The 25,949-nt window shown below is 44.6% G+C and overlaps 1 protein-coding gene across 2 annotated transcripts; it reads right to left on the bottom strand.

Moving 5' to 3' along the window:
• Positions 1–11,905: 11,905 nt before the first annotated feature.
• LOC122051044 (auxin response factor 18-like) lies at positions 11,906–16,790 on the bottom strand. 2 transcript variants are annotated; one of them, XM_042611960.1, is made up of 7 exons: positions 16,523–16,790; positions 16,304–16,417; positions 16,032–16,079; positions 14,743–15,891; positions 13,099–14,009; positions 12,570–12,635; positions 11,906–12,244 (listed from the first exon to the last, which is right to left on the bottom strand). In XM_042611960.1, exons 4-7 carry the CDS (start codon positions 15,859–15,861, stop codon positions 12,196–12,198), a joined length of 2,145 nt encoding a protein of 714 aa, XP_042467894.1. In that variant the 5' UTR covers positions 15,862–15,891; positions 16,032–16,079; positions 16,304–16,417; positions 16,523–16,790; the 3' UTR covers positions 11,906–12,195. The 2 variants fall into 2 exon arrangements, with proteins under 2 accessions (XP_042467894.1, XP_042467895.1); XM_042611961.1 differs by lacking the exon at positions 16,032–16,079.
• Between the last annotated feature and the right edge of the window lie 9,159 nt (positions 16,791–25,949).

Below are 25,949 nucleotides of genomic sequence, written 5' to 3' on the forward strand. Positions count from 1 at the left end.
CGCCGGGGCCGCCGTATAATTGACTGAGCGGATGTCCCGTTCGACCGACCGCGACGTTAGCCGAACGGTTCTTCCGTCCGGCTTGGTACAAGACAAAAGGAGTAGGTAACTCTATCTTCCTCGAGACAAGCGTCGCCGACAGGCAACATGGTCGGTGGCCAGATCAGACAGAGAATCGTACGACGGAAGTTTCCACTGTCACGTCAGGGATATGCTCGTACTATTGAGGTATGACGTCAGACACGCTTTTCTGACACGTCCATTTCAGGTATGCTTTGAGGGCTGTGCACGCCTCGAGGAGCATGCGCGCCCCTGAGAAGCCCTATATAAGGGTCTCCAGACTCCAACGGAGGTATGTGCTATTCATCACTGTAGCTACAGTTCTCTTCACTCTCTTTCGATTTCTTGCCGCCGGGAGCTGACTTGAGCGTCGGAGGGCCGCCGCCGGGAACCCTTTCCCGGCTTGGTTTTGTGCTTGCAGGTTCTCGCCGGAGGTCTACGTCACTCAGAGGACCACGCGGAGTCAACGAGAGCGCCACGTCCCCAGCGACCATCAGCTCAGCACTCGGACAGGATCAAATTGGCGTCGTCTGTGGGAACACACCTGAATCCGAGTCTAGTAGAAGATGGAGGAAGCTGGAAGACCTCACACCGTGACACTCTCTCAAGAGGAGCTCGATGCGCTCATCCAGGCACGGGTGGCAAAAATCGTGGAGTAGCAGCAGCAAAAGGCATTAGCCGAACGGATGGCACAGCAAGCGACTTCGGCGTCGGGAGGCCGAGCGGCGCATGAGGATCGGCCAGAGAAACTCTCCATATGGGGACAAAACAAAGGCCCGACCGACACTCAGGCGGAAGCGTCGCCCGCCCCGATACCGTTTCATAGGGCTCTGTTCCAGACGCCCTCAGAAATTGCACAAGCTCATCAAGACCAAGGGTCTTCGTCAGATGAAGCTCTAGCTCGGGATGCAAGGAAGGGGAAAGCTCCCCAAGCCGATTTGTTGCCCGATCGGATCAACCGCCAATTCTCTGAGGCAATTTTGTAGAATCCGCTACCCAGGCATTATGCTCCTCTGGCGATCAAGGAGTATAATGGATCAACGGACCTGGACGACCACTTGGGCAAGTTCGACAATACTACAATTCTTCATCAATACACGGATGGAGTCAAATGCAGGGTCTTCCTCACAACGTTATCAGGCTCGGCACAACGCTAGTTCTGGAGGCTGCCGGACGGATCGATCAAAAGCTTCAAAGACTTCCGAACGACCTTCCTCCACCGCTTCGCTAGCAACAGACGTTATCAGAAGACAAGTGTCGGCCTGTTTTCTATGAAGCAAGGGCCAAGAGAGACCCTTCGAGCCTACATTCAACGCTTCAACCAGGCGGCAATGGACATCCCCACGGTCTTCTCCGAAACCATGATGCATGCCTTCACCCAAGTGCTTACCGACGGTGACTTCTTCCGTTCGCTCATCCGGAAGCCACCTCGCGATTATGATCATATGCTAAAGAAGGCAAGCGAGTATATCAATGTAGAGGAGGCACAAGCAGCCCGAAGGAAGGAGGCCCCGACCGATCCTGCTGCGACGACCGAGCGGAGGCAGCAGATTAATCATCAACCACCCAAAGGACCTCGAACCGAAGGGATAAGGCCCCATCAAGAAGCTAGGTCACACGTCGTTCAGCATGTGGCTTCCGAGCGACCAAAGCCGAGGGGAAAGGTATGGACTCTCATATTTTGTTCTTTCCACCAGTCTGCCAGTCACAACACACGAGACTGTCGAGGGTTCGCCCCGGGCGTCCAGCCAACTCCAAGGAACTATCGTCGTCGATCAGCGGCACCCAGATACCGGGCATCGAACGGTTAGACGGTCGCCCGATCGGAAGCACCATCGTTCGCCCAGGAGTGGCGATTGACCCCGGGCCTCGCACGAGCGAGCTAGGCCCTCCGTTTGGGAAGAGGAAAATAGGAGCAACGCCGCTCGGGGGGAGATCAACATCATAGCTGGAGGACCGACCGACGAAGACTCCAACCGAGCCCGCAAGTCACACGCCCGACGGATAGAGATCCATGCCATCGGTTGCAGCCAGGAGAAGGCGAGCGGACCCGAGATTAATTTCGACCCCAGGGATCTCGAAGGAGTCTAAGTGTTGCACGATGATGCCCTCATCATCCGAGCGGTAATAGCGAATTATACTATTCATCGCATCTTCATTGACACAGGGAGTTCAGTCAACATCATCTTCAAGAAGGCGTTCAACCAACTCCAGATCGATCGCGCCGAGCTGCTGCCAATGACAACCCCCCTGTACGAGTTCACAGGCAACGAGGTCCAACCACTTGGCCAGATCAAATTGGCCGTGTCGCTCGGAGAGGAGCCCCTCCGGAGGACAAGAGTAACTAACTTCATCGTAGTGGAGGCCCTCTCAGCATATAACGTCATTTTGGGCCGGCCGACCCTCAATGAGTTCCGTGCGGTCGTCTCGACTCCTTGCCAGAAGATCAAATTCCCGGTCAAGGATCGAGTAGGAGAAGTGAAGGGGGACCAGCTGGCGGCTTGGCGATGCTACGTCGAGATGGTCAGGACGGAGGCTAGGTCTACCTAGAAGACCCTGTGAATCGAGGTAAACACCATAACGGAGAAAACTCCTACCTTAGTTTATGAAGAAAAGGAGGAAGTGTAGATACATCCTTGCCGACCAGAGGCTACGACTTTCATAGCATCTGATCTGGGAGCCGATCAGAAAGTCGAGCTGATCAGCTGCCTCTAGCAGAACCATGATGTCTTCGCGTGGTCAACACACGAGCTGCCTGGCATCTCCCCTAGTGTCGCGCAGCATGAGCTTCATGTTCGATCAGATCCCCGACCGATAAAGCAAAGAAAGAGAGATTTCTGCGCCGAGCAGAATCAGATTATCTGGGCGGAGGTCGAGAAGCTGTTGGAGGCCGACCACATACGGGAGGTCCAATTCCCGAGCTGGTTAACGAACGTAGTACTCGTCTCCAAGCCGAACAACAAGTGGAGGGTCTGCATCGACTTTAGGGACCTGAACAAAGAGTGGCTGAAGGACTTCTATCCCCTACCCAGAATCGATTAGATGATGGACTCGACCGCTGGGTGCGAGCTGATATGCATGCTGGATGCATACCAAGGATACCATCAGGCGTCGCTCGCCCAGGAAGATCAGGAGAAGGTGAGCTTCATCACGGCGGACGACACCTATTGCTACAACGTAATGCCGTTCGGACTGAAAAATGCGGGAGCTACCTACCAGCGACTCATAAACAAGGTGTTCAGGAGGCAGATCGGCCGCAATATGGAGGTATACGTCGATGATATCCTAATTAAATCCTCCGAGCTGCTGATCTTTGTGTAGATATCAAGGAGACTTGTCAGACCCTCCGAACGTATGGAATCAAGCTGAATCCCCATAAGTGTCTGTTCGGCGTGAGGAGCGGGCGTTTCTTGGGATAAATAGTCACAGAGCGGGGGATTGAGGCCAACCCCAGCAAAGTAAAGACACTCCAAGATATGCTGCCTCCGAGAAATATGAAAGAAGCCCAACGTCTTACCAGACGGATAATAGCTTTATCGAGGTTCATTTCAAAATCTGTCGATCGGAGCTTGCCCTTTTTCAAAATCCTACGCCGAGCCACAAAGTTTCAATGGGACGAAGAATGTGATCGGGCGTTCGAAGAACTCAAGTCTTATCTCAATTATTTGCATGTGCTCGCCAAGCCGGTTGCTGGTGAGCCCCTAAGGATTTACCTACCTCGACCGAGCATGCAGTCGGCTCGGCTCTTGTAAGGTCGGACGGCGAGGAGCAGCCTGTATACTTCTTGAGCCATATATTGAAAGACGCTGAATCTTGTTACACCGGTCTCGAAAAGCTCGTATTTGCGTTAATACTAGCCGCTCAGAGGCTTCGCTCATACTTCCTCGCGCACACTATCATAGTAAGGACCAACAGTCCTCTGGGACGAGTCCTCCTCAACCCAGAAGCGTCCAGACGGTTGATCAAGTGGACAACAAAGCTTAGCGAATTCGATATTCAGTATTAGTCCCGAACGACAATTAAGGCACAGTCTTTGGCAGATTTCGTCATCGAAGTGCAAAACCCTGAGCCTGAGGCCACGTGGCAGATATATGTGGGCGGCTCGTCCACTCGGTGAGGAGGTGGAATTGGTGTACTTCTAGTTTCTCCTCAGGACGAACGAATTCATCAGGCCATCCGGCTAGACTATCGGGCAACCAATAATGAGGCCGAGTATGAGGCCCTCATAGCCGGCTAACAGGCCGCTCGGCACGTGGGAGCCATTAAGGTTTTGATCCACTCAGATTCTCAGCTAGCCACTCAACAACTTGCCGAAAACTTTGAGATAAGCAACCCAAGACTCAGACTCTACACCGAGGCATTTGAGAGGCTAAAGGGTAATTTTGAGAAAGTGATCATACAGAAGATTCCCTGATCAGAAAATCAAGCTGCTGATGATTTAGCCAAGCTCGCCAGTTCCATATCATCGGTCGTCATTCAGCAACTGGTCGAACAGGTAGCCCTAGTAGCTCACGTAGACAGGATGGAAGGGCTCACCTTATCCCATGACTCGCGGACGGCCATAACGGAGTTCTTGAAGTCTAGGGCCACACTCTCCGATCGGGAGGAAGCGCATCTGCTTCGAAGAAGGGCTGGTCGTTTCGTCCTGATCGGAGAATAGCTTTATAAGAAAGCATTCTCCAGGCCTTTACTTAAGTGTGTCTGTCCGGAAGATGTTGACTATATACTAGAAGAGGTGCATCAAGGGTCCTGCGGAGGACATTCGGGCGGCCGCTCATTAGCAAGAAAGGTCCTTTTAGCCGGGTACTTTTGGCCGACACTCCAAGAAGATGCCGCTCGAATAGTCAGCATGTGCCTGTCTTGCCAAAAATACCATAGCTTCTCGCATTGACCGACGGAAGAGATGAAGGCCTCCACCGTGTCTTGCCCGTTCGACCAATGGGGTATGGACATTGTAGGGTCGTTTCCTATGGCACCCGGGCAGCCAAAATTCTTATTGGTGGCGGTTGACTACTTCTCCAAGTGGGTCGAGACTGAGCCGTTAGCAAAAATAACAGAACAGATGATCAGGAAGTTTATCTGGCAGCATATCATCTGTCGGTTCGACATTCCCCGTCGGCTCATTTCGGACAACGAGAGGCAGTTCTCAGGTCAACAACTAAAGGAACGGTGCGAGGGATACGACATCCAGCAGGCCTTCACCTCTGTAGCATACCCGCAGAGTAACGGGCAAGCCGAGGTAGCGAATCGGGAAATCTTACGGATTCTTTGAGCTTGGCTTGATCATGAAGGGGGAAGCTGGGTGGACGAGTTTCTGGGTGTATTGTGGGCAATCCGCACAACATCTAAGGAAGGGACGAGGGTTACCCCATTCCACTTGGTATACGGAGGAGAAGCCGTCATTCCGGTCGAAGTCGGAATAGAGTTCGACCGGATCCAACGCTACAGCGAGGACAACGTCGAACGGAGGCAATTGGAGCTAGACATGGTGGACGAGACGCAAGCCAAGGCGACCGTCCGATTGATGGCGTATCGACAAAGAATGAAACAGAACTACAATAGGCGAGTGATACTTAGATCATTTCAGGTCGGTGACTTCGTTTGGAAGAAAGTTAAGCCGGTCGGCGACGTCACCAAGCTGGAGGCCCCATGGGCTGGACCATTCAAGGTTGTGGAAAAGCTCCGCTCGGGGGCATATTATCTGGAAGACGAGAACGGGCGGCGACTAGAGCACCCGTGGAGTGCTAACCACCTGCAGCCATACCGAGCTGGATGAAAGGTGCGATAATGTAACTAATATCTTATACCTTTGCATTCTCCTACGCCATTTCATTACAGGCTGAAAACCAAAAGCGCAATGTTCGCTGAATTTATCGCCGAACGGCTAACCCCTTACCTCAAGACCTCACCACCATTGAGCGGCGACGTTAAACCCAGAGTCGACACAGCGACTATAAAAACCCCGCTCGGAAGATCGTCAAGTGGCGACGTTAAACCCTAGAGTCGAGCGGCGACTATAAACCCCAGGGTCAGAGCGGTGACCATAAATATCCCGCCTTGAAGACCGTCGAGCGACGACGTTAAACCCTAGAGTCGAGCGGCGACTATAAATCCTAGGGTTGGAGCGGCGACCATAAATACCCCGCCTTGAAGACCGTCGAGCGGCAACTATAAACCCTAGGGTAGGAGCGACGACCATAAATACCTCGCCTTGAAGACCATCGAGCGGCGACGTTAAACCCTAGAGTCGAGCAGCGACTATAAAACCCCGCCATGAATCGTTTAAATCAAACGTGAACTTGTGCCCTCCAAATGAGAGGGGGTAATCCTAAACTCGAAAGACCGAGCGGCTAACCAAAGCGCTCACGAATATAGTAGCGATCAGAGGATCAAGAAGCCCGCTCGGGCATACACAACAAAGGAACAAACAGGGGGCCGAAAAATGAAAGTTCATTAGTTAAAATATGCCGAACGACAAGTATATATCATCGACTTCATTCCAGATAATCAAAGACCTCATCGGGGATCTTGGTGAGGAGCCCGACATGGTCTTGGACAGGGATGCTGAAGTCTTCAGGGAGACTGCCCTTGGTCTTCAGATGATTGACCGTTGCAATGACGGCCAACTCGAACGTATGGACAAACCGAGCACAGGCCTTCTCTACAAATTCTTCCGAGCGGATATACTTCTGCCTCATAGCAGCGAACCAGCTTGGCGCCCTGATATTCCTTTAAGGCGGCATGGGAGGCCTCGAGAGTAGTTTGAGAGGTTTTCATCTCCTCTCGCAGAGCAGTCACCTCAACCAAGCGGCCATTCCGTTCGGCATTAAGAAGATCGGCCAGCTCCTTGACTTTTAGCTCCAGGGCCCGAGCCTCGACATTTTTCGCATCCAGGTCAGCTATGGCCCTAAGCTTTCTGGTGGTGTCCAGATCGATCTTGCGATCATAAGATTTTACCTTAGTTTCCAGCTACTCCACCATGCTTTGCCGATCGGATGAGATCTTCCGCTCGTCCTCCAGGAGTCTCTGGGTCTGGGCTAGGTCCTCCTACAGCTCAGCGTATGAGGGCCCCTGAGCGAGAGCTCCTCCAGAGAGTTTGAGTTTCTTGAGCTCATCTTCCAAAAGTACCAGGCGGTTGCACACCGCCACACTCTCCACCCAGTACTACAAGAAGTCAAGGACATGTTAATACTGAATGGAAGTAAGATTTAGATAAGCAAAGGGGAAAACTTACTCCTGTAGCGTAGAACATATGGCTATTGCCGAGCAACCCTGGGGGCACGGTCGCAACCTGAGCGCGAGCATCCTCCCAAATCTTGGCCAGTGGCCCGCGAATAACTATTTGGTGTTCAAGAGCCGTGGGTTGATCGGCGGGCGACAAGAGCTCCCTAGCCGGGAGGTGCAAGAGGGCCTTTATGGATCGTCGACCGCTCAGGGTCGACTGAGTAGAGGCCGACGAACCAGAGGATTGGTCGGTTGGAGTAGACTGGATTCCTGATCGCCAAATTCTCTTGCGGGTTGGGGGTAGAACTCTGATGGGTTGTACGACGATCGGGTCGAAAGGCAGGTCGCATTGCGAGGGGGTCTGATCGGAGGAGACCGCTTCCACCATGCTCGGAACGGCTGTAGAAGAAGGGACGCCCACTTGTTCGGGAGCGCTGATGGCCGAAGCAGTTGACCGAGAGGGGGCGTTCGATTGGCGGCGTTTACGGGTGGCCAAGGTTTCTTCATTGCCTTCCGACGACGAGCTCGCCGCTCGGACAGTGGGGTGCGTTTTTGAGGGGGCGTCCACTGCCTCTTTACCTTTGGCCCGAGTGTTGGATCCCTCATCAACAGTTGGCACTTCTTCGCTTTCGCCCTCATGTGAGCAGACCGGCGCGATGCCGAGCCGCTCTATTTCTTTGGCCGCAGCTGCCTCGGCCTCAGCAGCCTTGTGCTTCATCAAGCCGATCACTACCAACTTCATTAGGACGTTACCTACAAAAGAAAAAGGTTAAATCAGTTAGGCCCAAAGAAAATGGTAATGTGAAATCCCTTACCAATGCCGCCCGGGAGGCCCGTTCGGATCGGGCTCAACCCGAACATATACAAAACGCCCTCAGGCAGCAGCTTGTGGATATTGAACTTCAAATCGGCCAGCATGTTGGCCGTGTGGAGGTACTCCGACCGGATCTTGTATCTCGTCAACTCGGGTGGAGGCGGAACGACAGTCTACTATTGGGTTTGGAAGCGGGGCCGCTCGGGAAGACGCAGGTAGAAAAAATATTCCTTCCAATGTTTATTGGAGGAAGACATCTTATCAAAGAAAACCAAGCTGATCCGAGATTGAAAAAGAAAAGTACCAAATTCAGACGCCTTAGGATAATAGAAATAGTGGAAAATTTGGGGCCTAAGGGGAATGTTATGCATTCGGAACAGGATCACTACACCACACAACAAACAGAAAGAGTTAGGGACGAGTTGGACGAGCGGGATGCGGAAGTACTTGCAAACTTTAATAAAGAACGAATAGATAGGAAAGCGCAAGCCGACAACAAATTGGTCTTGGAAAAAACACACTGTGCCGGCCTGCGGTGTATGAGGCAGGTCGGACGGTCTGGCCAGAATGATTTCGTGGTCGGACGGGATGCCGAAAGCATTGATCAAGCTCACCGCGTTGTCCTTGTCAAACCTGGTCTCCATGGTGGTGTACCAGAGACCAGGGGCGGGATCAACCGACTGAGAAGAACTTGCCATGATTGAGAAAGAAAAGAACAGAGAATCTGATGAAAAGGTCACCGGGGAAATTGAGGAACAAAGTCGACGCGGAACACTGGAAAACACGAGAGATAGAACAAAAAGGAAAGGAGGAGGCTTACGAGAAAAGGGAAGCTAAAGATCACCGGAGCGCTCAACACAGGATTGCCGGAGCACTTGACGCAGAATCGCTGGAGCACGCGAGCAAGCAGCAGCAGCAGCAATAAGACAGAGGTCGGCGTATTGGGCTTATAAAGGGCAAGCTCGGCTGAGCGGAGTCGTCCGATCTAGGTCGCGGAGACCAACGAGCACATCCGACCGTTGATTTTGAACGCCCACCTGTCACATCATCACAGACCCTTCGATCGCAGGGCAAAGGCGGTGGCGATACATGACATCTGCCCATTGGGCGCATTTAATGAACGCCATAACTCGCGTGCTCGGCCTTAATGACAAGGATTTGCACGAATTTTGAGGTGATTTGGATATTGTCAGCTTTGACCACCTGAGGACCAGGATGCGAAGCAACAAAAGTAGTAGGTGCCAGTGTGTGAGTCGTCGCTCGGCATATAGGAGCACGGTCTGGGATGTTCGCCACTTTTGAATGAGCCGATCGGAGCATCTTTTAGCATCCTTGTCGATCGACCAACTGGACACTAGGCTACTTGTATAGTCAGTCCGACTTTCAGTCTCCTTCGATTAGACTTGAGGGGGAGGCAGGTGATCTGGCGGTAAGATAGGGCCCCCCGCCCGGCAGAGGGTGGGCCCTCGCCCAGCAGAGGGTCTTAGGCCACGTATGACGTCAAAGACAACAGTCAAGGTAAAAGTCAATGTAACGGGCATCACCTCAGCTCGGCTCGGCTCGGGTCCGAGCTCCCGATGCCCGGCGGGTGACTAGCACAACTTAGCAGCGGGGGACGAGGGCTGAGCGGTTTTCGTTTCGGCTGAGCGGGAACCATGGCCATCAAGGTTCTCCCGTTCGTCCGGGCAACGCCGGGGCTGTCGTATGATTGGCTGAGCGGATGTCCCGCTTGGCCGACCATGACGTTAGCCGAATGGTTCTTCCGTCCGGCTTGGTACAAGACAAGAGGAGCAGGTAACTCTATCTTCCTCGATACAAGCGTCGCCGACAGGCAGCATGGTCGACGGTCGGATTAAACAGAGAATCGTACGACAACAGTTTCTACTGTCACGTCAGGGATATGCTCGTACTATTGAGGTATGACGTCAGACACGCTTTTCTGATACACCCATTCCATATATGCTTTGAGGGTCGTGCATGCCTCGGGGAGCGTGCACGCGCCCCTGAGAAATCCTATATAAGGGCCTCCAGATTCCAACGGAGGTATGTGCTATTCATCACTGTAACTACAGTTCTCTTCACTCTCTTTCGATTTCTTGCCGCCAGGAGTTGACTTGAGTGTCGGAGAGCCGCCGCCGAGAACCTCTTCTTGGCTCGGTTTTGTGCTTGCAGGTTCTAGCCGGAGGTCTACGTCACTCAGAGGGCCACGCGGAGTTAACGAGAGCACCACATCCCAGCGACCATCAGCTTAACACTCGGATAGGATCATATTCTTATATAGACATATATATAATCTTTAAAGGTCAGCAATATAATTAGGTGATTAAATTACTTTTATTATTAGAAGATAAATTACCATCTTATCATTATTTTATCACCCTAATAGCAACAGGGAAGTGAAGAGAGCCTTAAGGAAGGTGAAGATGCTCGAGAATTTTGTCACTTCACCCGAACAATTTTAGCCTACTTATACTTGCCCTTTACCACTTTCATTATTTGACACTCAAAAAGGCCCAGTGAATGTTGACTTGCACTTGCTTGAACTGAACCTGTCACTGACAACACATTTTCTGATGTCCTTGCACTTAGAGATCTTCAGATCCAACATCGCAAGTCAAGGCGAATAAATGTCCAGTGGTGCAAGTTCCAGTTTGGTCAACTCCTCCAACCTCCATCCAAAAACCACGGCCAAACATAGTCAAAAACAAGCTCCTCGAGCCGACGACCCGACTTATCTGATCCGGCGAACCAGGCCCGGCAACGCTCCATCCCACCGCGTCCGAGGCATTGACTGGCGGGACGTCGCATTATGAAACCCCCCAGTTCCCGAAGAGAGAAACGGCAAATGTGGCAGATTCCGCGGACCGAACCGGAAATCCGGTCGGCCGGGAGCGAAGCCCGACCCGGACAGCGCTGGCGTCACCCTTCTCCCCCTTTCCTCGGGAGCCGGCGCCTCGTGTCCCTGCCTGTTTATTGGATCCTCAAACGCACCCAGTCGCGTGCGTTGCCTGTCTTCGCCAAATCTTCGTGTTTGTTTAATTAATTAATTAAGGCACTGAAAGCAATGCGGTAATAGTGCTTAACAGGAATCTAAAATTTAATTAATGCTTTCTTGCTTCATGTGCCATGATATAAATGGCGACGTCGATCTCCATTTGGGCGATCACGAGGGGACTTCAAGCGGAGGCCCGGACCGGCGGGCCACACAAGACGGCGCCAACATTGCGCGACGCTGACCTGTCTCTCACGTCCGCCTCCATTATTTTAATCCTCCCGACCCGACCGGCCCGGCCCGGCCGGTCAAAACCCCACTCGGTAAACACGCAATCCCTAATATTTAATATTAATATTAAACTAAACTCGTACTTAATATTATTATTTTTTCAATCCCGAGATATGCATTAATCCATTTCCTACCCCCACGCATGCGGCGCGGGGGATGGCAATTTCTTTAAACTTAGGGAAAAAATTATTTTTTTATTATTTAAAATTATATTCGAAATGCACCTAGAATTTGACTATCATCAAATATTTAACACCTTCACGTAATCAATTGTTTGATCTCAAATTCTCAACCTGATTAAACCATTGGATTATTGTCAGTTTGGCACATAAATTATATTTTATTTTACAAAAAAGGAGCATCAAACAAGCCCCCGAGGGTGTGGATTCTTGCAAAACCAAGTTGCCTTGCGTGTGATCTACACTGTCTTGTGCAGCAGTCGGCAACAACAGTGACTTGGTGGTGACTGGCAATTAGATTAATCAAATGGTTAGAAGGCAATCATACTCTGGAGTACAGAAAACTCAACCACCTAGCCAATTTGTACTATATAATTAAGAAACAATTCAGTGGTCAGCATCTTAACTGGGTAGATATTATTACATTGTCAACAATCCCTGCACTAGTGTGCAATCGAAGCACCTTGAGGTGTACATTTGTTTTTTTTTTTCCTAAAGTAAACTAAGTCATGGAATTGCCACATGAGCAGAGAGGAGAATCCTGGCATCTGCTCGACTTGTTTTTTTTCCCACCCACGACGAACAGACAGAGATTCAACGGGATCGCTTCGTGCAGCTCTGGAGAGTTTTGTGAATCAACTGCAGCACTGCAAGTTTGCGTTGAGTGGTCCAGGTACTACCAATCTGAAAAGAAACGTGCAAAATGACAAATATAATCAATCGGATAGTGGCTTGGTTCTGGTTGAGTGAGTATTTCCATAACAACTCTAATGCCATTGGCATTCAAGATAAAAAAATTTTGATATTTACACTAGTGCACACATTATGATAGCTATTAAGGATCATGTTAGTAAGCTAATGTGGTGTGCACAATCTCTCATTATGGAATTGAAATGGTGGATAAGACAACCTTCATTAAAGGTAAATTAACTCGATTAGAAAAGACTTCACAAAGTAGCAGTAACACGAGGTTTATTATTTACATATAACGTTACAGAAACTTTCCAACCTTCCAATGTTGTCGCTGCCTGAATCTGTCAATATTGTGAGCCTTCTTGCTGCTTTCATGAAGTCACTGCAATAATATGATAAGAAGATCAACACAAACCAGCTTAGGCTAGAAACACATATACAATCCTTGAGGAAACAAACACAGTTGCCACATAACAGCAGACTAAATGTAGCGTCAATAGGAATCTCCAACAAATTAACAAATGTGTAATGCGCAGTCTCATAAAACTATAGAAATAAGTGGTAACCAATTAGATAATTAGCTCTATGTTAATAGGGGAAGCAAATGCCACTTCAAGCACAAAGTGGAGAATTTGACAAGGCTAACTAATCTAGTAAAGAAGCTTATTCAAAATCAACTATAAGCTTCTTAACTAGATGCACAGAAGAACAATGAGCAAAAGTCAGAAATTTGTAACCGAATTAGAAAACCTTCGAGTTGATAAAGCTATTGGAAAGTATTACCAAGAGAAATAAAAGACATTCTAAAACGTTGACTCGTCTGGGACTAAGCCCATGCTACTAACCTGAAGGGTTCATCTCCTGTGTGTTTAACTGCACCAGCAGCGTCCTTGTAAATCACATGGCTCATCATCTCAGTTTTTTCAATTCCAAACATATCAGCTAGCCTTCCATAAAGTTCTTCGTACGAACCAAATATGGAAAGATCGAGGGTGCGGCCGACATCGTCTGACTCAATGAAAACCTTGCAATGCCCAGTTTTCAGGCCAAGCTCTGACACACGATGGTCTTTGTACCATTGGAATCCATCACAGGATGAATTGACAGGAACCACATTCTTATTTGTAGCAAAGTCATTACTATCTGATGCATTCGACGATTTCTCTATATTCTGATCAGAACTGTTTACGGTGGCCTTAGGTGACACAATTTCTCCTGAGTTGCTCAGAGATATCTGCTCCTCAGTCAGTATTGGCTGCCCAAAAAGCACTAGTTGTGGAGGTTTAGTGTTCAAGGAGCTTCTTGTGCTCTTGGAATTACTTCCAATCGTTAGCAAACAAGAGATATTGTTGTCAGTGGCAGGAGTATTAACAATGAGTCCAGTCGAAATTCTAGGAACCGAGGTGGTGCGATCAAGGTGGTGAAAGCCAGCATGGAATAATCCTGTCTGCAGTTTGTTAATGTGGAGATCTGATAAAGATATACCAAATTGGGCATGCCTGGCTCCCTGTATGCCTGCAGGGGTACTGTCTCGGAAACAGCATAAAGGACTTGTGCTGTGACCAAAAGAGTTCCCGGGGTACATGGGTGTTGAAAGTTGGCCCTCTAGAGGAAAATCAGGATGTTGGGGAATGCGGAGCTTTTTCCTTGGAGAGAAAGGTGCCAGATGAATGGAAGGCATGTTTGAGACCAGTTCAACCAACCATGGGTTTACACGGTTTACATTTTGTAACAAATCTGGTTCATCCCATGTCACCTGCAAGCCAATGTGAATGGCGGTCAGCATCTAAGAAAAATGGTAAAAGCATTTACAGCTGAGAACATAATAGAAAACATGGAGAAGTTGCAAGCTATCAGACAAGTCAATTCAAATACTCAAAATTAAGACAAACACTTGGACCAAAGATGATGATGGATCAATTCTCCATCCAGAAGAAACAAGTTGTAGTCAAGAAAAACTATGTGCATACTATATGAAACAAAAAACGAAAACTTAGGAAAGCATAATATGTTTTATTGAAACTTGGGCATCTCAATTTTCGGAAATTTAAATATAGATTGCATGAGAAAGTGGATTGTTATTTTACTTCGAGTCTTTCATTTTAATGAGATCATCTAACCAAGGACTAACTACCTATTAGGAAGCATAAGATAAATCCTGAAATTCAAATAGCAATCATGCATTTTGAAAGGAGAGAATGAAAACAAAAGTATACAACTATCAATCAGCTTCGGGTACAGTGTACAAGTAAAACTATTGCCTAGCCTTTCATGCATCACACGGAAATGAATTTCCAGAACATATTGAAACTACAAATAATATTTGTCACAGAGGATAAAGATTCAGAACACAAAACTGTCAAGCATGAAAGCTATGAAAATGTGGTAACAAAAGATGAAAGTTCATTGATCATATTAAACCACTAAAAAACAAACTTGTCAATATGTATGCCTACAAAGGGTTCATACTCATTGCATAAGAAGGTTACCTGTAGAAGTCTCCAAAGCGAATTAGGCCATCGTATGGGATCTACAATCTGAACAGCAGATATAGATCCCATGAACCAACTAATCCTAGAAGAATCCTCAGTTTCAAAGGCCATCTTAAATCTCATACCAGGACACCACTGGATCCTCATTGCTGCTTTTACTGATGCAGCTTTCACACAAAACTCTGGTGTGCTTGCTCTGGGATAGTACACAACCTCAAAAGGTTGTCCACTAGCTGCAAGAGTTGCTGCTTCAGTTACAGAATCAGTTCTCACCCTTCCACTCATCCTCATACCACCACTATTCACATTTCCCCTCATTAATTTACCTTCATCCTCCCTGAGAAAGATAGAGAAACCTCCGTAGTTGGATGCTGAACTCCCATTTGGTGGATTCCATCCTGAATGGATCTCTGAACCTCCACCAATCCCACCCCTTTTAGCTCGGCGTATTCCCACACAAAGATCCCCTTTCTCTGTTCTCAAGAACACAATTGAATCCCCTGCAACTAATTTCTTTTGGTTGACAAAAGTACTCCACCCAGTAGTGAGCAGATGCCTGCGAGGCGTGCCCCTGTATATGTGCCTAAATTTCCAAATTACGCCATGCACATCCTTTGCAAGGACAGTCTGCACAGGGGGCTCAGCTGAATAGTCCAAACGTGGGAAGATTGTCTCAGCACAATAGCGAGGAACAGAGAAGCCGCCACCATTGTTGGCATCCGATTGAGTTAGTGTTTTCGCGAAAGACGCCGGTTTTTCTTGTGAGTCAACACCATTGATACCAAGACCTAAGTCATCATCTTCAGCATAATCTGATTCGTTTGGCCTCAGAGGAACCATGCAGATCTTAGCAAATACCTCATCAGTGTCTGAATCAGCCATGAATTTAACAGCGGTCACACGGCAAGGTATAAGGGGTGGAATCCGCTGGGAGTTGCCAAACTCAGAAAATTCCTGGGCGTGCTCAGCGTGACCCTGAGGAAAATAGTAGACCTTGGAGTTCACCACTGGCATCTGAACCATACCACCAGCACAGGCATGCCATAATTGGGAGTCCAGGCACTTGTCCGTTTGCTTCATGGACGATTCTTTCATCAAATTGTCAAATGTGAGCATGAGCAAGACAATTCCAGATGGCCTCCAAATCTAATAAAGAGGAGAAAATAATAATTTAAAAGAACTACTTCCATCAGGAAAATTCTCTACATTAAGTAGTGCATTAGTAAAAGACAAGGAAAAGTTAAAAAGGGGCGAAAACAATCCAGTAGGATTCTGAAGATCCTAACCTCTCGATCAACAAATTTAAAGATCCAAACGAACTTCTGCCCTGTGCACTGTTGAAGATAAGGAATCAGAAAAAAGACAAGCCAATGAGCTAAAAGAACAAAGTGTAAAAAAAAAAAAAAGCAAAAAAAAAGTATGTTTTTGATACCTAAAGAAAAAAAAAATCAGTAATCAACAAAACAACGAAGAATCAGCATGGCAAACGCCTAGAAGACAGAACAAATCTCCAGAAACATGGAATCAACAGAATCAATGAAAAGATTAACTTTCTAACCTTCTTTGTGCACAGAACTGTCACAATCAAACAATGAAGAGAACTACACAGCAAGGCGCAACCAGAAGATAGGAGCTCAATTCGACACCCAGACAGATACTACACCCCCGAACCCTACAAAACCCGCACCTTTAGCATCAAAGCCCTCTTCTACGTAGAAAAAACAAAAGGAAAAAAAAGGGGAGAAAAAAATCTCAGATTTCGAGAGAGAAGCAACACCAGCTGGTTCCCTGCTGATCCAATTGTAGAAATAGGGTAAGCAAATCTATCACAACAAAACCTCCAAATGCATTTCTTCTCGCTCCAGGATCGGCAGAGAACGATGCAACAGGTTCTAGCCTCGCTCTTCTAGCTTCCGTCCCAGACTAAGATCCACCCTTTTCCCGCATGAACGCAGTCGGCATCGCCCTCGCACTCGCTGGTGATCACACGGAGGGAGAGCGCAGCGCTCGCCAAAGGGGCTTCTCTCGCTACTGCCAACACCTCTCAGATCATGAAAGAAAGATGGCTCTCCGGTTAAAAAGAGCTTTACGATGAGACTTTCCGATATAGTCCTCTTGACATCATAAAATTTATTTTCACCCCTTCAAAAATCGGGTTCAAGGGTGTCTATGAGAATAAGATAAATCGTACGGGGGTACAAGAAAGAATGGATTAGCCAAAAAGGGATTAAAAAGTAGGCAAAGCAAACCATGGAAGGGAAGATAATTATTATTGACGTCATGTCGCTGTCACTGGCTCTGCGGTAGTCGCATGGATCCGCTGTTTTCTACGCTGCATCGATCATTTTAGGAGACCAAAAGTCTTAGGGGGCAAAAGAAAAAAAAAGGCCCTTTTATTGAATGTCAAAAAGGTGTCTTTTATTAATCACTTTATCCTATTTTTTATATCTAAATTATCCTTTTTTTTATTGAGGCGATCAAATACATAAAAATTTAATTATTTATGCATATATTATAGTAATTATCGGACAAAAGAACGCACTTAAAATTATAAAAACTTTAAAAAGCGTATTAATTTTTAGATTTTTTTAAAGGATTAATGAATTAATATGATATTGAATAATGCGTGGTTTAAATTTAAAAAAACAATATCACTTTTATGTTACATTTTAAAAATCAATACTACGGTTCTGTGTTAGTTTTCAAAAATCAACCCATAATAATGTTACATTACACTATTTTATGTTGCATAATTCTTAAAATTAAGACAACTGTGTTATTGTTTTTTAAAACTAGCGATATGTTCTTTGAAAATCAATATCATTATAGTACTATTCTTTGAAATTACAGTACTATTCTTTGAATGTTGCATGATCCAGTTTAGAAGTTGAGTTAAACGGAGGGGTTGATGACGAGGGCAGAACGTTGACGGAGAGGAGACTTGGAGTTAGGATTTGAAGAGGGGACTTGGAGTTGGGACTCGAAGATGCGCTGCAAACTTCAGATTTTCGTGCAAGGCAAGGAAAGACAGTCGAAAGTGGTACTTGCGGGTCTACACACATCACAAAGAGATCACACAAGAGCATTAGGACGAGAACCAAAAAAGAAGCCCTTGGTACAGACACTCCGACGTAAAAGTCAGAATGAGAGCGGAACGAAAAGTGTAGGAAGAAGATAAATAGTAGAATAGTAATAAATGTGTGTTGTAGGATCAGTGCGCACATGGGGAGAGGGTAAATCACGTGTAAAAAACATAGTTCTTTTCTAAAACTTAAAGAAAAGTACAACGGAACAAATAAATAAAAGCAAAAAACACGACTCGATTGATTACTATTAAGAGGTGACTCATATTTAGATAAAGGTTAATATGAGAGATATTATGAAAGAAAAATCTGTTAAGATTTTTCTTAATTAAATTTTGTTAAGATTTTATATAATAGAATTTTATTGTGATTTTTCATAACAAAATTCTGTTACGATTTTATCTGTTGGATGTTTAGGCGTTACTGGAGACGAAAGGGTTCGTCCCTTTCGCTGCTGCAAACTGATGTTTGCTGCAAACGCCAGGGAGACGAAGAGGTGTCCTTTCCCCTTCGTCTTCCTTAGTCTTCTTATTAAAGGTGCGTCCAAGCACAGATCCGAATGGGTGAAGGTGAACAGCGAGCAAGCGATCGAGGTGATCAGAGGAGCAGCGGAGGTAATCGTGTGTGAGCAAAAGGAGAACATCTGTAGATCGGGATTTGGCTCGTGAACCTTGAAGCGCTTTCCGGCAACTCCGTGATCGTGTTTCCGACAGCGACAATCTCTTCATCGATCGGCATCTTCAGTTGCGGTTCTTCGGGAGATCAATGTGAGTGTTTATGGTTTCCGCATTATTATTTTAATTACTTCGTTTTAGTTTTCATACTCTCAAAACTACCAACAATGGTATCAGAGCATGTACAGTTTTGACAGCATGAAAAATGACGCCGAAAAGCTCGTGTTTTTCCTTCTTCTGTTGCGAAGAAGAAGATGAACAGTGAATTGAATCGATTGAAATTTCGTTTCAATCGATTCAAAAATCACGAACAACATGTATTTTTTGTTTGAATCGATTGTTCAATCGATTCAAATATTTGAATCGATTGAATAAGGAATTGAATCGATTCAATTGATGACACAGTGCTTTGTTGAATCGATTCGTCAATCGATTAAAAATCATGCACAGTAATATTTTCGATATTTGAATCGATTCATTTCAAAATCTGAATCGATTAAAGATCGAATGAAAAAGGAATGAACAGTTTTGAAGCACAGTGCATGCATGTGCATATATATATTTTTTCTTCACATTAATAAACCGTAGATGTGAATATTAATTAAATATATTTATTAATTAATTAAATGTATATAGTTATGTATTATTAATTAATAAATAGATATTTAATTTCTGGTTCAATTTACTGAAAATTGAATCAGACCAACTTATCCGATCAAACCCCAGTCTGGTTTAAATTATTAGTTAATTTAAACAGACCAATTTGATTCAATAATATCTAAAGCTGATTCAAATTATTTATTGGTTTAACCAGCTCAGTTTATTATTGAATTAATAAGGGTGATCTTTACTACAGAAGTTGGGCTGATCAAATGTGACCGGATTAGTTCCGTTGTGTCAAAATTTGATCAGAAACATTGGATTTGTTCTAATGAGTCAGACTTAATCCAATGGGCAATTGGACGAGTCAAACGAACCTGAGTTTGATTAATAAGTCTATGATTGACTCAAATGGGCTTAAACGAGAACAGAACATAGGTCCAATTAGATTAGTTCTAATAAGGACAATAGACTAAGTTTAACATCCAGACTCCTGATTGACCGGTCTAATGGGTCAGTCGACTTAAACTCCTGAAAATCGAGAAGATTTGTTTTTCTTGATTTATAATGATGGTATGCCTGTATAAATTGAATTAAACTGGTTTTGTACTGGTTAGTCGGTTTTGTACTGACTTATTTAAATTCAATTTTTCAGATGGCACGGACGATTACCACATTGACTCGTCGCGAAGTGCGGCGAAACCAGCTTCGAGAGGAGATTCAGGAGATAGAGTATAAGTCTGCTTATGGAGTTGACGGACATGTTAGACGGCTGAATAGACTATTTTGGAAACTTGAACAAGAAGAGTTTCCAGTCCTAGACAGTTATAGAATTTGGGCATTGATGCATTCATTGCCAGAGTATCCCAGGATAATAGCAGACTATGTATGGGGGCGTCATCAAGGGCGTGTCACATATTCAGTACTGTGTGAGGAACTACTTCACCATATGGGTGAAGAAGAGCCTGAAGAGTTTGAAGAGGACCAGGAGATGCTCAAGGAAGATCCAGAAATGGATCTAATGGAGAATCCTGAAGCTACCCCATCTGAGATTATCCCAAATGAGTCCAGGTTAATAGGGATAGTGTTGGCTGCTATACTAGTGTTTGTCCTAGTGGGAGCAGTGCTGGCCTATCTAGTTTATTAGTGTTCTGTTTGCTGTCGTTATGTATGAGCAGTGTTAGCTCATCTAGTTTTTGAGTCATGTAATAATTTCTGTTATTTTGTACGAACAGAATTATATAATAAAAGTTATGTTATATGTTAACTAACTTGGAAATGATTAGTTCATTTCATAATATGATCAGTTCATATAAATATGATTTGTTCATATAAAATGATTTGTTCATTAGTTCGGATATGTGTAATATAATTGATTAGTGTTAATTAGATTAGAATAAACAAATGATGAGTGGAAACAATGTTATCACTTGATTTTGTAAACTAACTCTAATTTACACTGAGTCAATAAATAGTTGCACATATATGAATTACACTGAAATAATAAATAATTTGTTTATTTATGTAGATCATGACAACTAAAAACATCATAGCTGAACTCAATAAGGGTGAGAAATTATATGGGGATAACTACAAAATTTGGCACCTCAAGATACAATATGTTCTTGAGGAACAAGAAGTTCTGGAGGCTGTAAACCAAATTATGGAGGAACCGGTTGATGGTTCTTCAGCACAGCACAGATGTGACCTTGATGCCTATAAGGCATGGAAAAGGAAGGACTCCATTGCTAAGGGTATATTGATTAGTTCAATGGTGGATGACCTGGTATTTGAGTATGAGCCATTAACATCGGCTCATGCTGTCTGGGTAGCCTTTAGAGAGAAGTACAGTGGAGTCAGTATGAGTAAGCTCCGTCAGCTGACTATCAAGTTTGATAGTTGTAAGAAGCGCTCGAATGTTACCATGGCCCAACATCTCAGGGAGATCAGTAACATGATTCGAGAGCTGAAGACTGCAGGTTATACGTTGACCGATGAACAACAGGTTCAGGCAGTTATCCGTTCCCTTCCTGATTCTTGGGAAATGATGAAACAGAACCTGACCCATAGTGAGAGTATCAAGACTTTCATTGATGTCTCACGCCATGTGGAACTTGAGGCGGAGAGGATTGAATCCGTAAGGATTTCGGGTCAAACTTTTGTAGCTGAAGGTTTTGGTTCCAAGAATAAGAACAAGTGGTTCAAGAAAGGAAAGGGGAAAGGAAAGGAGGTTAATGTTGTTGCTGCGAAGAACCAAATCAAGAAGAAAGGAAAGAAAAATGGACAAAAACCTAGGAGCAAGTTGACCTGCTTCAACTGTGGCAAGAAGGGCCATTTTGCTCGGGATTGTACTGAGCCTAAAAAGGTAAATCCATTTTTGTCTTCTTTCCACAAGCAATATGTTGCAAGTACAGTGTTGTTAGCTGATTCGTATCCTTTGTGGATTGTAGATTCAGGAACAACGAACCACGTAGCTCGTGATCGAGCTACATATGTGGAGTACCGTCGGGTACCAGCTGGCAACAAATGGATATATGTAGGAAACAATGCAAGAATAGAAGTCAAAGGAATTGGCACTTGCAAGCTCAACCTACGTGGTGGAGGCACCTTGTTTCTACATGATGTTCTGTACGCTCCTGAGATTCGACGGAATCTGGTTTTCGTTATTTGTCTTCTTGATTTAGGTTACAATGTAAATTTTTATAGCCGTTGTGTGGAACTTCGAATTAACTCTGTGTTAATTGGATATGGTTATGTAACAAATGGTTTTATGGTTCTTGATGTAGAACCAAATAATAATAGTTGTTTTTCAAACATTGCTCTTACTAGTAATGCTGATGTAAATGATGAAATTTGGCATGCTAGATTGGGACATATAGGACAAGAACGAATGAATAGATTAGCTAAGGAGGGCCTATTATGCACTCATACTAAGATTAACTTGTCTATATGTGAGCATTGTCTTGCTGGAAAGGCGACTAGAAAACCATTTGGTAAGGCTATTAGGGCTGAATCACCATTGCAATTAATTCATTCGGATATTTGTGTTCCAATGAATGTGAAGGCTAGAAATGGGAGTTCTTATTTCATTACATTTATCAATGATTTCACACGTTTTGGTCATGTGTATTTGATTTCTCACAAATCTAAAGCATTGGATTGCTTTATTCGTTACTTGAACAAAGTTGAGAATCAATTGGAACGTAAGGTTAAAACCTTGCGCACTGACCGTGGAGGAGAATATTTGTCTGATCAGTTCAAGACAATGTGTAATGAGAAAGGGATTATTAGACAGCTTACTGTCCCTGGAACTCCACAGCAAAATGGGGTTGCTGAAAGAAGAAATATAACTCTTCTTGAAATGGTTAGGTTTATGATAGCGCAAGCTAATTTGCCAATCTTCTATTGGGGAGATGCATTACTAGTAGCGACCTATATACTTAACAAAGTGCCTTCAAAGTCAGTTCCATCTACCCCACATGAACGTTGGACAGGCAGAAAGCCGGATTCGAGTAATATGAGACCTTGGGGGTCAGCTGCCTACGTTCATGATAAGACTCACGAATATGAAAAATTAGGACCGAGAGGTAAGAAGTGTATCTTTATAAGGTACTCTGAGACTTCTAAGGGTTATGTTTTTATTGGTGAGCGACAAGATGGAACTATCTCTGAGATAGAGTCAAGAGATGCTACTTTTCTAGAAACTGAGTTCCCAACACGAGGTGAAATTGATAAGACAATTCCTCTATATGAGATACAGGAGGAGGATAATGTTCCTTTATCAACGAATCAGGAAATGCCTGAATCTAGTCAACCGAGTGGGAGTAATTTGCCACTGAATGAGTCAGTTTCTCAATAGTCTAACCTTCAAAGAAGTAGTCGTCAGATTATTCCTCGAAGAAGGTTTGATATTGAGAATGAGGCATTAATGGTTCTCCCAGTTGACAATGAGGAACCTCGAACAGTTGAGGAAGCTATGAGCAGCTCAGTTAGAAAAGAATGGAAAGTTGCAATGGATGAAGAAATGAAGTCAATGAGAAAGAATCAGATTTGGGATTTAGTCGATCTTCCTCCGGGCCGAAGGGCTATTGGGAATAAGTGGATTCTCAAAGTAAAGAGGAAAGCAGATGGATCGATTAATCGATACAAAGCTCGATTAGTTGCAAAAGGATATACCCAAATGGAGGGTATTGACTTTGAAGAGACATTCTCCCCAGTTGTGAAGTTTGTGTCAGTACGTGTCATCCTAGCTATAGTAGCACAATATGACATGGAATTACATCAGATGGATGTAAAAACGGCTTTCCTTAATGGTAATCTTGACGAAGAAAGCTATATGGTACAACTAGAAGGTTATGTTGCTGAAGGCCAAGAGAAAAGAGTATGTAGACTTCGGAAGTCTATATATGGGCTAAAGCAAGCGTCAAGACAATGGAACATAAGATTTAATGAAGTAATATTATCTTATGGTTTCGAAATGATCAATGAGGATCATTGTGTTTACCTAAGAAAGGAAAAAGGAAAGCTTGTCATTTTATCATTATATGTTGATGATATGCTAATAGCTGGAAGTGACATAAAGTGTGTGATAGAAGTCAAAAGTTGGCTTTCATCACAATTTGACATAATAGATATGGGAGAAGCAGAGTACATCTTAGGAGTGAAGATCGTTAGAGATCGATCAAAGAGGCTTTTGGGTTTGTCTCAAGAAGCTTATATCACTAAGATGCTGCAACACTTCAATATGTCAGATTGCAACATTGAACAGACGCCTATTGCGAAAGGTACTGTCTTGAGCAAAAGTATGTATTCCAAGACTCCTGAGGAAATAGCCGAAATGAAGAAGAAACCATATGCCAGTGCTATTGGTAGTTTGATGTACACTATGTTGTGTACTCGTCCCGATATAAGCTATGTTGTTGGCTTAGTTAGTCGTTTCCAGTCAAACCCAGGATCGAGACACTGGAAAGTGGTGAAGAGGATATTTAGATATCTTAAAGGAATAGCTGATTATTGCCTCTGTTTCCAAGGATCAGATATGAGCCTAAGTGGCTACTCAGATGCAGATTGGGCAGGGGACCTTGATGACAGAAAATCCACATCTGGCTATATCTTCTTGCTGAATGATGGCGCCATCTCATGGAACAGCAAGAAGCAGGCTTTTGTAGCCTTGTTGACAATGGAAGCTGAGTATGTGGCTTGTGCAGCGGCTGTGCAAGAGGCTGTCTGGCTAAGAAGGTTCCTGAAGCATCTGAGGATTGTTGAGGATAGTGGGAGTCCTGTTACTGTGTACTGTGATAGTCAAACTGCGATAGCTTTTTCCAAGGATCCCAAATATCACAGCAAAGGCAAGCATATAGAAATTAAGTATAATTTTATAAGGGATATTGTTGACAAGAAAAAGATTATTCTTGAGTACATCCCTACACGGAATATGCTTGCTGATCCTTTTACTAAGCCATTGACTAAAGAGTCATTTCATGGGCATATGAAGTCTTTGGGACTTCGGAGAATGTAACAATTGTAAAGACATTTTGATAAATAAAAAATTCCATGATCTATTCAGTGTATATGTCTTGGTTACATTCGAATAAAAGTCTCGATAAGCATGTTGGCAGATTGGGATTGGTCCACTCACATGGACAATCATCTCTATTTGTTGAGTATGAATAGAGGTAAGATCGTTGCTTATGGGACAGCTTTTGTAGTTGTGAATAGAGACATACCCATAAGTTAAGGTCGCCTTGATACTTGTGTCAAGATGAGATCATTTGTATAATGATTGGAGTAAATGTACCCACCATTTAATGAATCTGCTTGAAGCCATATTAGAATTCATATGTTGAATTTAGGATTAGACATTGGGAATGTCTAGATCGAAATCTGTACGATGTTAAATTTGGGAAAAACATACGCTCTTTTTGGTAAAGAGAATAACATCGTAGCATGTGATTCATACCACATGTGGTATGGAGACAAGAAGGGTTGTAGGAGAATGGATCCCTGCTTCTCTACTATGTGAGACCCTTGAGATTATAAGTTAATCTCGATTTTACCCTAAGTGACTATTTAGCTGTCTACTTGAAGTTCTGATCAGTGTCTGCTACTTTAGCATGTTTCCTATTGGCTATGGATGATTCGGTCTATGGAGCATAACTAGGAAAGCAACTGATCAGAATGAATGGATTCTAGCTATAAAGGAAGATTAAGATTGATTTACATCTGCAACATTTATTCACTGGTACCGGTTACATTTTTAGTTCAGTACATAAAATGTAATTGTGAATAATTTGTTTGATTGGAGGTGTTGAACATGCTCTTGACATATGGTCAATATGAGGGATTAGAGATGTTCATGATGATGTAAATAATTTAATCTGGGGTAAAGGTAAGCCATTTATGTCAATGATTTGTTCTATGGACATTTATGTCTCTGATTTGTTCTATGGAGCAGCTAAGTAAGGTGTGACAATCTTCTTAGCAATTGAATGCTCACTGTGCTTGCTGTCGCACGAACCATTTTCCCTAATGTATGGAATGGATGTTCTGATCTGGTCTTTGTGACTTGATTCTCACAAAGTCTGTGTGACTTATTTGGTCTTTGTGACTAAATTTTGCTCTGGTCTTCATGACTTGATCCTCATAAAGTCTTCGTGACTTATTTGGTCTTTGTGACTAAATTTTGCTCTGGTCTTCATGACTTGATCCTCATAAAGTCTTCGTAACTTATTTGGTCTTTGTGACTAATTTCGCTCCGGTCTTCGTGACTTGATCACCTTGTAGTCTATGTGACTGACATGGTCTATGTGACCATATGGATTGACTTGGATGAGTGGGAGATGTTGGA

The sequence above is a fragment of the Zingiber officinale genome, chromosome 3A, assembly GCF_018446385.1.
Source record: "Zingiber officinale cultivar Zhangliang chromosome 3A, Zo_v1.1, whole genome shotgun sequence".
NCBI classification, from domain to species: Eukaryota; Viridiplantae; Streptophyta; class Magnoliopsida; order Zingiberales; family Zingiberaceae; genus Zingiber; species Zingiber officinale.

Coding starts and splice junctions, on each gene's coding strand:
- LOC122051044 (XM_042611961.1), bottom strand. CDS start 15,861: ATGCTCACATTTGACAATTTGATGAAAGAATCGTCCATGAAGCAAACG. Junction 14,010..14,742: donor CGCTTTGGAGACTTCTACAG/GTAACCTTCTTA, acceptor ATTGGCTTGCAG/GTGACATGGGATGAACCAGA. Junction 12,245..12,569: donor GGCAGCGACAACATTGGAAG/GTTGGAAAGTTT, acceptor GTTTCTTTTCAG/ATTGGTAGTACCTGGACCAC.